The sequence below is a fragment of the Bufo gargarizans genome, chromosome 4, assembly GCF_014858855.1.
Source record: "Bufo gargarizans isolate SCDJY-AF-19 chromosome 4, ASM1485885v1, whole genome shotgun sequence".
In the NCBI taxonomy this organism is placed as follows: Eukaryota; Metazoa; Chordata; class Amphibia; order Anura; family Bufonidae; genus Bufo; species Bufo gargarizans.
Genome location: NC_058083.1, coordinates 311,217,520 through 311,231,869, shown reverse-complemented (window position 1 = coordinate 311,231,869; position 14,350 = coordinate 311,217,520). Strand labels below are relative to the sequence as shown.

The 14,350-nt window shown below is 45.6% G+C and overlaps 1 protein-coding gene across 2 annotated transcripts in view; it reads left to right on the top strand.

The window, feature by feature from the left end:
- The window catches only part of THEMIS (thymocyte selection associated), a 148,840-nt gene that overhangs the window by 48,018 nt on the left and 86,472 nt on the right, over window positions 1–14,350 (top strand). For both annotated transcript variants that reach the window (XM_044292396.1, XM_044292395.1), the window contains exon 4: window positions 4,010–5,022. In XM_044292396.1, the coding sequence (XP_044148331.1) occupies window positions 4,010–5,022 (1,013 nt within the window). The remainder of the gene's footprint in view (window positions 1–4,009; window positions 5,023–14,350) is intronic.

The following is a 14,350-nucleotide window of genomic DNA, read 5'->3' as shown; positions in this document are numbered from 1 at the left end:
CTGTGATGACCTCATAGCCATGTGACCAGTAATTGCTAGGTTACTGGTCACATGATGATGATGTCATTAAGGTCCTAAATCACAACTTTAACACAGTACGCTCATGATGCCTGGACTCCTGGTAGAGCTGACAGCCTGACACCCGGGGCAGTGGCTAGCAGGGCTCAAGAGGCAGCTGCCTTGGGCCCCCCAGGAGCAACTGGGCCAGGGGCAGCTGCCCCTTTTGCCCCTTGGTAAAGACAGCCCTGTTCATATTGTTTCCCACCCAGTCCCCTACTAAAAGATCAGAGTTGGCAGCTGCAGTCTTTCACCTCACCCCCTTGCAAATCAGCCAAGCAGGCTGGGCCCCAAGTCATGCAGCAGTCTCTTCTGCTTTTTTATGACTCTGCTGGCAGGGTTTCCCAGGGCCATCCACATAGCTCTGCCCCAGAAGTGGAAAAGATTGAGTGCACCGATGCCCAAGCACTTATGTTTCAGGATGAGTACATTGGAGGACTACCGCAGCACATCTCAGATGATGACGAAACACAGGTGCCCGCTGGGGCTTTCTGTAGTGTGCAGACCAACAAGGGGGGCAGGGGTAAAGACTGGGTGGAAGATGATGTGGAGGACGATGAGCTTTAGTGGAGTAGACACCTCAAAAACCAAGAAAAGTCTCTGACTCCTCCTGCTTCCTCTTCTGCTGCAGTCTCTGCCTTTTCATTCCCCTCTAGTGTGACAGTGCCACCTGCCACGCTGCAAACAGAGGATGTGGCAGCAACGCCACCACCTCGGTCACCAAGCATCTCCACAATGTCTTATGGAAGCGTTCAGCTGTCTATCTCACAAACACTGGAGCGAAAGAGAAAGTACCCCCCTACCCACCCGCGATACCTGGCCTTGAATGCCAGCATTTCAAAATTACTAGCCTTTGAAATGCTGTCATTCCTTCTGGCTGAGACGGAGAGTTTTAAAAGCCTTATAGCGGTGGCTGTCCCACAGTACGTCGTGCCCAGCCGCCACTACTTTTCCTGGTGAGCCATCCCTTCACTGCACAACCAAGTGGGGGACAAAATCAGGTTTGCACTGCACAATGCCATGTGTGGCAATGTCCACCTAACTAAGGATACGTGGACCAGTAAGCATGGTCAGGGATGTTATATCTCCCTAACAGCACAATGGGTAAATGCAGTGGCGGCTGGGCCTGAGGCGGATAGCCGGGCATTTCTCTTTGCCTCCTGTTGCTTCCTCCTCCTACTCTGCTTCTTCATTCTCTATCGCCTCCTCATCCGGTCAGCGTAACACCTTAACCACCAACTTCAGCACAGCCAGGGGTAAACGACAGCAGACAGTTTTGAAACTTATCTGTTTGGGGGACAAACCCCACACCGCGCAGGAGCTGTGATCGGGCATGGAACAACAGACCAATGAGTGGTTGGTGCCAGTGAGCCGCAAGCCCGGCCTAGTGGTGTGCAATAATGGGCAAAATCTTGTAGCAGCTCTGGGCCTAGCTAGTTTGACGCACATCCCTTGCATGGGACATGTGCTGAATTTGGTGGTGCAGAAATTCTTGAAAAATTACCCCAATATGTCAGAGCTGCGGCAGAAAGTGTGGGCCGTCTGTGCGTGCTTTCAGCGTTCTCACCCTGCTGCTGCTCATCTGTCTGCACTGCAGCTTAACTTCAGCCTTTCTGCTCACCGCCTCATATGCAACGTGCCCACAAGTTGGAACTCCACCTTGCACATGCTGGCCAGACTGTATGAGAAGCAGCAGGTGATAGTGGAGTTTCAGCTGCAGCACGCACGGGTGAGTCGCTCTACGGAACAGCACCACTTCACCACAAATGAGTGGGCCTCCATGCGAGACCTGTGTGCTTTGTTGCGCTGTTTCGAGTATTCCACCAACATGGCCAGTGGAGATGACGCTGTTCTCAGCATTACTCTCCCACTTCTATGTCTCCTTGAAAAAACGCTTCGGGCAATGATGGAAGAGGATGTGGCACAGGAGGAGGAGGAGGAGGAGGAGGAGGAGGAAGAGGGATCATTTACAAGGGTTTCAGGCCAGTCATTCACAAGTGGATCCGAGGGTGAGTTCCTGCACCAACATACGCCAGGTACACAATTGTCCAGCCAGGGCACAGTTCTGGAGGATGAGGAGTAGGAGATAGAGGAGGAGGAACTGTGTTCACAGCAAAGTGTTACCCAAACCAGCTCATGGGCATCCCTGGTGCGTGGATGGGGGGAGGACAGCTTGTCGTTGCCTCTGGGCAGCCTGGCACACATTAACGATTATAGGGTCAGCTCACCTGCAGGCCTGCAACTAATGCTGCCTTGCTTTGAAGTAGTAGCCGTAGCCGTTTATCAGGCTCCATCTCCGAAATCGAACAATGATTCCCCGTTACCGGTGGTCACCATGTTAGGTGCATAAAAGAACATCGAAAGTTGATAGGGAAGATATCCAATTGGATCGTGGACGTCACAGGGACGTGCAACATGGTGCAGCAGTATGTGTGCACACGCCTACACGTACTGACTAATGGGTCTGCCCCCTTCAACTTCTGCGTCTCCAAATTGGGCACATGGCCTGAGCTTGCCCTTTACACCTTGGAGGTGCTGGCCTGCCCTGCAGCCAGTGTATTGTCTGAACATTTGTTTAGCATGGCTGGAGGGGGTTATCACAGACAAGCGCAGCCGCCTGTCCACAGCCAGGGATCCCACGGAACTTGTCTGTACCTTGTGCAGTATAGACATGTATACCGGCCTCACCCAGCCATTGTTGTACTCCAGAGCGCTTTCTCTTTGTTTTATTTTTTATATTTCCCAATGTTTTAGGGTCTACCCAAATTTAAACAAACAAAAAAATAAAAATAAAATGAAATAAAAAAACTAAAACAAGTGTTGGCTACCTCCTTCACCGCCACTTCCACCTACACCGCCACATCCACCGCCTCCTCAGCCTCCTACTCCATATGGACCTCCTCCTCCTAGATCAGGGGTGCACAACGTTTCCTGGTTGGGGGCCACATTGCCAGACTGAACCAATGACGAGGGCCGAAATTAAAATTTAAAGGTGTATTAACAACTGAAATATTGTACTTATGGCATATTGAACACACATTATATACCATTAATGTCTAGTTACACTTCAGGACTCCCATCTAATGGGAGAAATACATGAAAAATACATGTAAGCAGCCACAAGACATAGGCATACATGTCTGTTACCAGATGGTTGGGGGCCACATAGAATGGTATCAAGGGCCGCATGTGGCCCCCGGGCCGCAGGTTGTGCACCCCCTGTCCTAGATCAAGATTATTATTTTTACGTATTCTATGTTATTTTAAGTCATTTCCCTATCCATATTTGTTTGCAGAGCACTTGCCATGCTCTTAACTACATTTTGCTGCCTTTTGCAGCCCTCATGCCCTTTCAAATTTTTTGCGAAGTTCGGACGATCCCGTCGAACCTGAACTTCCAGGTGTCCGCTCAACTCAAGTCACGAGGAAACAATCTCAGAATGGCTTGGATAAGTAAAAGCGTTCCAAAGTTATTACCACATATAGTGACACATGTCAGATTTGCAAAAAATGGCCTGGGCAGGATGGTGAAAACTGGCCCGGGGTAGAAAGGGTTAATATTTAAGCTATTGATAACATTGTGCCAGGAGAGGTCACAGACAGCAGAGGTCCTATATGTAACAATAGTACATTTGCACCTTGCTCTCTTATGGCTCATCTGAAGACAGTGAAAATCCCTCACTGGTATGCTAATCTAGAAGTAATTATAAGCCATGAAAATCAATGACACAGGTCTTTGCATGTAAGCTTATAGACAATTGTTCCTTTGTTTTAAGATGCTTTTGGTCATTTCCTACAAAGCTAATATGTGGCTGCACAAGTTGCATATATGGTATATCTGCCGATGCTTGTAGTATGTGATATGGTTTATCTGTCAATTGCTGTATTGCTTAAAGTAAGGAGGGTCATTAAGGTTGGAATGTGAACACTAACATGTATTTTCTCACTTCAGATGGAGAGTTTTTTAACCTCGCGTCAGATCTAGATGTGGAAGTTTTAGATATTACCCAACACTGTGATTTAACACTCTTCACCCAAATATTAACTACTCAGGATATCTTTGAAAAAACAACCAATGAATTTCCACTAATTGTAGAAATTCTAGAAGGGCCATTAAAACATTGCAAATCTTACAAAGCATTAAGATGTGGCAGAAGGATCATTGTTCACAAAAAGTATCAAGCTGATAGAATTATTGCCTCAGAGTCAAGAAGTGATACTCCAAAGAGACATTTTCTTATTCCATCCAGCTACACAGGAAAATTTAAAAGGAGACCCCGCTTCTTCCCAACTGTCTTTGACCTTAATATCGCCAAGAGAGAAATTACTGACCTATATGTGGTAGCAACAAAATCGTTTCATACAGTACATACAGAATTTTCATCACTGAATGTTGGAGACATGTTGCAGGTAAAGATGTTTAAGTCCTGTGAAGTCCTTTGTGAAGGACTAAAAACTATTATAGATACCCTGGAATGTATAAAGACGAATGATGGAAACTCTGTGAAAGTCATTCTTCCACTCTATGTAGAAGGTGGCTTCATGGAGATTGTGCACGATAGCAAACAATACTCCCTATCAGAACTTTGCAATCATTTTCAGCTACCTTTGAATGTAAAGGTCTCAGTCAGGGACCTGTTTACAGTAGGAGAGGACATTTTAGCCAACACATCAGTATTAAAACTGGAAGAGCACATTACAGACTCATACTTACTTGTTAGTTTATATGACAAACCTGAAGATGTTTGGGAACTTCCAGTGTTTCGGCTAAAAATGTCTTTTCTAGTTATTAGTAATTTTAAAGGCAAAGTATTTTCTCTACCAACAAAAACTAACATAGAAGAAATTAATGAAGAGGAATATTATATGGTGAGAAGATATGAAAACCATGTTCAGCTCCCACCACCACGACCTCCAAAGACTCCAACATATATAAGTAAATCTGGACCAAATATTGCAAAACAGGTAACTTTTTATGATTAATATGTCATCAAGGTTGTGCATTTTTATTTTATCTATCTATCTATCCAGGCTCGGACTGGCCCACCGGGGAGCTGGTGAAATCCCCGGTGGGCCCCTAATATTTATAATCAGGCAGCCTGGGGGTGCAGACAGAGATGTGTCATGAGGGGGCACCAGGGCGGGTGACAGTCCTCCCTCTGCATGGACTCCAGGCTCGCAAGGCAGATCAGGGCACAGACGGTGATCAGCTGTTTGGACTGTGGGCAGCACTGCTTCCAGCCCTGTGGTCCCGCACACAGCAGCCTAGAAGAAAGCTCTTCCTCCCAGCCTGTTCCCCGTCAGAGGAAGCAACACTGCTTTAAAAAATACTACTACTAGTTAGAGCCTCCTTCCACCTCCCATCTCTTATTCCTTGGCTAGCTGTGGTGCCTTATAACCCTTGCCCTCTTATCCAGCAGCTGGTGTTTATGCAGCCAGAGCTGGTGTAAATGATGCAGCTGTGTAGTAAGGGCCGAGGTCGGAGAGGGAGGGTTGTCAGGCCATGCAATGCTTACAGCTACAGTACAGGGTGCTCAGTCCTGCCTTGTGCCCACCCCTCTAGCTGCAGGACTCCCCTTCCACTGCATTATGGAGCCCCAGGAATCCTGCATCAAAGTAAGTGCATATGTGTAGTATATTCACAAGTGCCACTGCCTGTCGCTGTAATAAGCAGTGCAGCGCTCACTACGGGGCCAGCAATGGGCATCAATGTGCAGCAAGTGGAGACATGATTTCTGAGATTCTCACCGCTTCTCATCTTGTATGGCTGGGGCAGCACTGTGTGGCCCATCTTCTTCAACTGTGGGCCCCACCTCCTGACCTGTAAGTGTGTGCATCATCACACTGATGACGCTGCGCACACACAGAGCGGGAGCAGCCCTGCCGCCCGCCCATATTCTGAGTGATTGTAGAGCGCAGCGGCGGGATTGTGATGACCAGACAGACACAGGAAGAGCCAAAGAAGAGAAGCACAAGGAGATGTTTCAAATAAAGCAAGCTGAGAAGTATGCCCAGGCCAGTCTCCTTCCAGCCTAAGGCCTCTTGCACACGACCGTGTGCTTCCCGTGACCATACTGTGGACCGCAAACAGCAGGTCCGCAATACACGGGCACCAGTCCATGTGCATTCCACATCACGGATGCAGACCCATTCACTTCAATGGGTCCGCAATCACGGTGATGCAGAACGTAAACCTACGGAAGCACTACGGAGAACTTTTTGCAGAATGGACGGATGCGGACCCATTCAAGTTGTCTGTGCATTGGGGACCGCAAATTGCGGTCCCCAATGCATGGAATGGAACACATACGTTCGTGTGCAGGAGGCCTAATAGGTATTTAATGCTATAAAAAAAAAAATCTGCATTTTTACTCACCTCCTCTCTGGAAACTACAATTCCCAGCACACCCTGTCAGTTTCAGACCTTCAGGACCTTCTGGGAGTTTTCTTACTACAAAATGCTGTACTATTAGGGCCCGTACCCTGTACACATGACATATTTTGATGCTCTCAAAATCCGCAATGTACTGTATACCACAACAGAAACTGACGCAGTTTCTGTTCACTTTAGATGCCATGGATCCTCTTGTGTCTTAGCTCCTTGGAACACAGCCAAGCAGCAAGTGGACACCATGCAGACCTTTGCACTGCAAACTGCACCGCTGCCTCCCATTGAAAACAATGGGAAGCAGACACCACATTGCCACTGGACAGGGTTGCTAATCGTCCAGAATTTTCTGGACAGTCAGTAAAAATAGATGTTTTTTTTTTCCTGTCTATGAAAAAAAAAGATGTGTCCGCAATTTTTTTTTTTTAAGGCTTGTGGTACTTGACTAGATTATTTTGGTGGTAATTATTATCACCTTACCGCTCACAGCAAATGCTGGTGATGAGGTTTATCAATATATTACGGTATATACATGTATGACAACTAAAAGTCTATACAGTATACAAAAAATGAAAAGGGTTGTCCAGGCATCCTGAGTAATACATGCGTGGAAGAAATTTGGTTTCATTACTACTTACCTGTCCTTTGCTCTGTCAATACTTCTACACTCGATCAAAACTAATAGCCCGAACAAAATACCCATGATATAAAATGTATCAAAATGTATTTATTGAAACACGATTACATAAAATATATAAATATTAAAGGTGAAAAACAGTACGGGGATCAGTTGGAATAGTCTATAACAAATTTTGATATGTTTTATATCATACTCTATGTGTATTTTGTTTGGGTTATTAATTTTGATCGAGTGTAGGAGTGTTTCAGTGTTCTTACTAGGTCCTTATTGTATTGTATGTAATTTTCTTAAGGTACAGTACTGTTGGGATTTATACTTTGATCTGTCAATGCTGCTGTCCCAACTGCAGTTGCACAGGCCACAAGCACTTGTCCCGACCGGATGTGTGCGCTTCTCTTCCTGTTCACTTGCATTTATTACTATATTCAACATATTAATAAATGCAAATGAACAGGAAAAACACACACATCCATTTGGAACAAGAGCTCGTGGCCTATGCAACTGCAGTTGGGACAGTAGCATTGACAGCTCAAAGGACAGTTGAGTAGTAATGAAACCAAATTTCTTCCACAGGTCCACAGAATGAGTGCATTTCTCAGGATACCTGGAGAACCCTTTTAAAAATTGGTCTGAATTAGGGATAAGCGAATTGACTTTGGATGAAACATCTGAAGTCGATTCGCATAAAACTTTGTTCTAATACTGTACAGAGCAGGAGCCCAGTACAGTATTAGAATGTATTGGCTACGATGAGCCGAAGATGTTGCTTTTGGAAGTCTCACGTAATAACTTCATAAATTCATTTTTACTGTAAAAAAACATTTCCCGTTCGGTTTCAAAGTACCACTCATCGGAGCCAATACATTCTAATAATGTACGAAGCTCCTGCTCCGTACAGTATTAGAAAGAAGCACAGGCACAAGTAAAACACAAAAAAGAAATTCCATTCCATCCAAAAAATTAAAGTTATAAAAATCAAACTGTATTTAATATATATCATGGTGCTAATGAGAGCTACACACTACATTACACTGGACAGTGCATGGCATAAAAAAGCTAAGAAAAGCGATAGATTAAATTTCTTTCCCCTTCCCTTGTGAAAAAAAAAAAAAGAATGACGTTTAATTCACACAATAATGGAAAACGACCACCATTTTCAGTACCATTGCAGACTATAGGCAGTTTAGCTGCCATCAAAAAATAGGACATGTCCTATTTTTTGTAAATTTAGATATTTTGATAGCCAGACCGACCCCTTTGAAATCAATGGGCCAATTTTTAACTGCCGTTTTGACAGAAGTGTGCAAGTACATGAGTGAGTGGCACGGAAAGCAGGGAGTTAAAAAAAATAGGGTCATATTTATTAAGACCGGTGTTTTAGACACTGCTCTTAGGCCCCTTTTATACGAGCGAGAATTCCACGCGGGTGCAATGCATGATGCGAACACATTGCGCCCCCACGGAATCCGAATCCATTCATTTAAATGGATCTGTGTACATGAGCGGTGGTTTTCACGCATCACTTTGGCGTGGTGTGAAAATTGAAGCATGTTCTATATTCTGCAATTTTCACGGCCCCATAGAAGTGAATGGGGCTGCGTGAAAATTGCATCTCATCCGCAAGCAGGTGCGGATTCGATGAGATTTTCACGGATGGTTGCTAAGAGATGTTGTCTGAAAACATTCCATTTTTTATCACACGCGCGCAAAAAAGCTGTAAATCACATTGCACCGCGCAATAAAAACTGAACAACTGAATGTGATCGCACAGTTTTCACTGAACGCATCCACAACGCATTCTGTTCTGCACACTGTGTTGTGTGCTAAAGTGCACATGATCATGCACGTGAGGCCGAAAAAAATATACATGTAATGCGTATTTGTTTACAGTAGTGTTAGGGTGGCCCCCCAAAATTAATTCCACTGGTGGGCCCTAGGCACCCCAGTCCGACACTGTATCTATCTATCTATCTATCTATCCTAATATATAACAATTTCCACTTCATTGTGGTGAACATTAAATAATATCTTCAAAGAAATTTCACAGTAACACCATATTTGAAGACAAAACAGCCTCCTTTTTGTAATCTAGATATAGCTGGTGCATAATTAGGGAGCCGTCTCGGGTTGTTGCATGACACCTAATGAAGTATATGGAAAGTTGATTTTGAGATAAGACAATTCTGTTTTGTGGTAAGAGTTATAATTTCTATTAGGAACCATTATGGGGTACAAATACAGTATTTAAAGCACTATCTATCTATCTATCTATCTATCTATCTATCTATCTATATGTGTAAACAGGGGTCAAGTCCTAGGAAAAAAAGTGTGGGAACTCACCCAAGATCCAGTGCCTCCGCGTGAAGTCACGGCACGCGGCGTACGCAAAGGGCAGGGAAGGTCGGGAGGAGGAGCAAGCAAGTGCCTCATTTTTCGCCCTATAAGATGCACCTAGGTGTTAGAGGAGGACAATAAGAAAAACATATTTTTTATTACACCTCAGGTCAGACCAATCAGACCCCCAATGTTAATAAGACCCCAATAAGACCTCAGATCAGAACCCAATATGAATGACCAACAATCAGACCTCAGATAGCACCCCCCCAGTGCCTCTCATCAGCCCCCCCAGTGCCTCATCGGCCCCCCAGTGCCTCATCTGGGTCCAGTGGAAGCTATCCAAGGCATCACAATCACATAGAGGAACTGCAGTTTGGCATTACATTTGTTGTAGTTACTCATTGTAGATGTAGCAGAGCTGGGTTTGTCACTTGCCAAGTTGCCTAACCTCAGCAGACAGTCTCACTCGTCGCAAGCTCAGGATAGGAGGGGAGTGCTCAGCCATTAGAGGAGTCAGACAGTGAGTCAGTCCAGGGGCGTATCTATCACGAGGCAAACAAGGCATTTGCCTAGGGCGGCACTTGCCAATGGGGCGGCAAAATGCCTTGTTTGCCCCTTGTCCCATCTGCCTCCGGTATATTCAGAAGATCCGATGGTATATTCTAACCCCCAGGCGTTCCCATGGTGACGGGGACGCTTGCCTGGGGGTTAGAATATACCATCGGATCTGAGTTTTCACGCTCTCAGTGAGAGCGTGAAAACACAAATCCGATGGTATATTCTAACCCCCAGGCGTTCCCATGGTGACAGGGACGCTTGCCTGGGGGTTAGAATATACAGGGCCCCGCCGCTCACAGGAAAACCTTTAAAAACAAATCAGTAACCTAAACTTTATTCATTAGTGATGTCTTTACTGTATACCTTACCCTGTCTTTCAGCTCCGGTAACAGCAGGCAGTGCGGGCGGGCGGCGCTCACTCAATGACGTCACGCGCCTGCGCCGCCTAGTGGGAGGAGCAGGAGCGTGACGTCAGTGAGTGAGCGCCGCCCGCCCGCACTGCCTGCTGTTACCGAAGCTGAAAGACAGAGTAAGGTATACAGTAAAGACATCACTAATGAATAAAGTTTAGGTTACTGATTTGTTTTTAAATGTTTTCCTGTGAGCGTCAGGGGGGGGAGGAATCTGTGGATGGCACCGTTTAGGGGAGGGGGAATCTGTGGATGGCACCGTTTAGGGGAGGGGGGGAATCTGTGGATGGCACTGTTTAGGGGAGGGGGGGGGGAATCTGTGGATGGCACTGTTTAGGGGAGGGGGGGGAATCTGTGGATGGCACCGTTTAGGGGAGGGGGGGGAATCTGTGGATGGCACCGTTTAGGGGAGGGGGGGGAATCTGTGGATGGCACCGTTTAGGGGAGGGGGGGGGAATCTGTGGATGGCACCGTTTAGGGGAGGGGGGGGGAATCTGTGGATGGCACCGTTTAGGGGAGGGGGGGGAATCTGTGGATGGCACCGTTTAGGGGAGGGGGGGGAATCTGTGGATGGCACCGTTTAGGGGAGGGGGGGAATCTGTGGATGGCACCGTTTAGGGGAGGGGGGGGAATCTGTGGATGGCACCGTTTAGGGGAGGGGGGGGAATCTGTGGATGGCACCGTTTAGGGGAGGGGGGGGATCTGTGGATGGCACCGTTTAGGGGAGGGGGGGGAATCTGTGGATGGCACTATTTAGGGGAGGGGGATCCGTGGATGGCACTGTTTAGGGGAGGGGAATCTGTGGATGGCACTGTTTAGGGGAGGGGGATCCGTGGATGGCACTGTTTAGGGGAGGGGGATCCGTGGATGGCACTGTTTAGAGGAGGGGGATCCGTGGATGGCACAGTTTAGGGGAGGGGGATCCGTGGATGGCACTGTTTAGGGGAGGGAGATCCGTGGATGGCACTGTTTAGGGGAGGGGGATCCGTGGATGGCACTGTTTAGGGGAGGGGGATCCGTGGATGGCACTATTTAGGGGAGGGGGATCCGTGGATGGCACTCTTTAGGGGGGATCTGTGGATGGCACATAGGAAGGGGTGGGGTTTAGAGAGAAAGGGGTTTGGCCTTGACAGGAAGGGGTGGGTCAAATTTATATTAGGGGGGTGCCCGAGTTTAGTCTCGCCTAGGGCAGCACAAAACCAAGATACACCACTGAGTCAGTCGCAGCCAGCAGCACCGGATCACACAGCTTCCTCTACTTCCGTCTTCAACTCAACTGAACTGAAGCCGCTCCTCCTCCCTCCTCCCTCTGCCTGCCCTGCACAGTGCGCTTCACACAGCGCCTCGCCTCCACTCCGCCTCCGCCCCCTGTGAACCATGCCTGGCTTGAGGCTGAAAGGGAACGGCGTTCCTGCCATGAAAAAAGTGCAGGAACGCCGTTCCCACGCGTTCCCCCTCGACTCGACCCCTGTGTGTAAAATAGGAAATGCCTTGTGAAGTACTTTATTTTTATCCAAAGTGGACATATATTTGATTCAAACTGTATATAAATATATAGGCGGACATTCCCCTACACCGCTGGAGAATGAGCCAAATTTATGCAGAGGCACATGCCTTATAGATTTGGTGCATCCTCCCACTGGCAATGTGACAGTCTAAAATCTTCAGCAGCCTCCTTGCTGCCATATATTTCTGTCTTTATTCACGCTAGAAAACTGGCATGAATAAAGATAAGTGTGCTGGACTAGTGATGAGCGGCAGAGGTCATATTCGAATTAACAATATTTTGCAAATATTTTGTTGAATATTCCCAAATTAGAATATTTGTTATATTCAAGAAATTTTACCCAAAAAATCGGCAAGGTAATGATCGCGTAATATGCAAATATTAGAGAATTTGCGAATATTTTGAATATAGTGATATATATTTGTAATTTTAAATATTTGAGATTTTTAATCAGTACACCTGCTTCTAACCTGTGGACCAATGAGAAGGCTGCAATATCTTTGACTTTAGATGTAGTGTTGATTGTGAATTTTCACAATGAGAATTTTCGTTATGAGATTTTTTTCGTAATGAGAATCAATGAGATCGTGAAAACTCAGATCCGATGGTATATTCTAACCCCCAGGCATTCCCATGGTGACGGGGACGCTTGTCGGGTAGGAGTATGCCAAAGTGGTACAACTGTACAGATTAAAAAAAAAGTTACTTAAGCAGGGCGGAATCAAGACTTTAGATGGAAAAAAAGACAAACATTCTAAAAAACTGCTATATATGCGTTTTATTCATAATATTCTAAAACAAGAATATATAGCAATATAGCGAATATTAAAAAAAACTAATGTAGAACAATTTAGCTAATATAGTGTTATAATCTTTTTTTTTTAATAGTTGTAATTTTTTTCCAATCTGAACTTCAGATGAGAAAAAAATTACAACTATTAGACAAAGAATATTATAGCACTATATTAGCTAAATTGCTCTATATTTGCTTTTTTTGACTATTCGCTATATTGCTATACTTTCTTGTTTTAGAATATTACGAATATTCAAAAAAAACTAATAAATTCGTTTTTTAGAATATTTATTTGTTTTAAAAAAAAAATATTTGTACAGTTGTTTCACTTTGGCATACTCCTCCCTGACAAGCGTTCCCATCACCATGGGAACGCCTGAGGGTTAGAATATACCATCGGATCTGAGTTTTCACAATCTCATTGATTCTCATTACGAAAATTCGCATTACGAAAATTTGCAATAAACAGTACTCCTAAAATCAAAGATATTGCAGCCTTCTCATTGGCCCACAAGCAAGAAGCAGGGAGGGATCATGTGTACTAATTAAAAAAAAATCTAGAATATTCGAAATTAAGAATATATATCACTATATTCTAAATATTCGCGAATTCTTGAAGTGCCGATAATCACAATAAAAATTCCCAATTCGAATATTCGTGATCAACACTACGCTGGACTTGCTGCGATGCCATCTCCCTGCCCTTACCATTCCCCCCCTTTTTACCACTTCTGAAAAGTGGCATGAAGGGAGAATAGGCACAGATTTAGACTCAAATATTGCATGCAACAAAATCTGCAACTTTTTCACACCACTGCTGTGGCATAAATTGCAAATTTACATATATGAGATTTTCTAACTGTCTATGTGTAATAGAAAGAGGAGGGGCCATAACAATACTTGCACAAGAGGGAGAAAAAAACTGTTGCAGTTTTAAAATTAAGTGCTATTTGTTCTAGATGGTTCCCATGCTTCCTGGAGGGCAGGGCCGTCTTTAACAGAGGGCAAAAGGGGCAGCTCCCCCGGGCCCAGTTGCTCCTGGGGGGCCCAAGGCAGCTGCCTCTTGAGTCCTGCTAGCCACTGCCCTGGGTGTCAGGCTGTCAGCTATACAGGGGGTGCTGCCATGCCATGCCTTACGGCACTCCAGGCAGCGTACTGTGAGTGCTGTGATTCTCTAGGACCTTAGATGACATCATCACCATGTGACCAGTAACCTAGCAATATCACTGGTCACATGGCTATGAGGTCATCAAGGTCCTTTCAACCAGGAAAGTTGCTGAAGAAGTTTGCCTTAATTGTGGAGCTTTTTTTGTGAATATTACATCAGAAAAAGGTGACAGGGGCTGTTATGCTAATATACTGTAAACTACTGTATAGTGGGGTGTTGTATAGTGTGGGGGCCTGTATACTGTGGGGGGCTGTATACTGTATACTGTGGGTGCTGTATATTGTGGAGTGCTATACTGCTGTACTGTATAGTGTGGGGGGCTGTATACTGTGGGGGCTGTATATTGTGGAGTGCTGTACTGCTGTACTGTATACTGTGGGGGCTGTATACTTTGGGGGACTGTATACTGTGGGTGCTGTATATTGTGGAGTGCTATACTGTATACTGTGGGGGGCTGTATAGTGTGGGGGCTGTATAGTGTGGGGGCTGTAT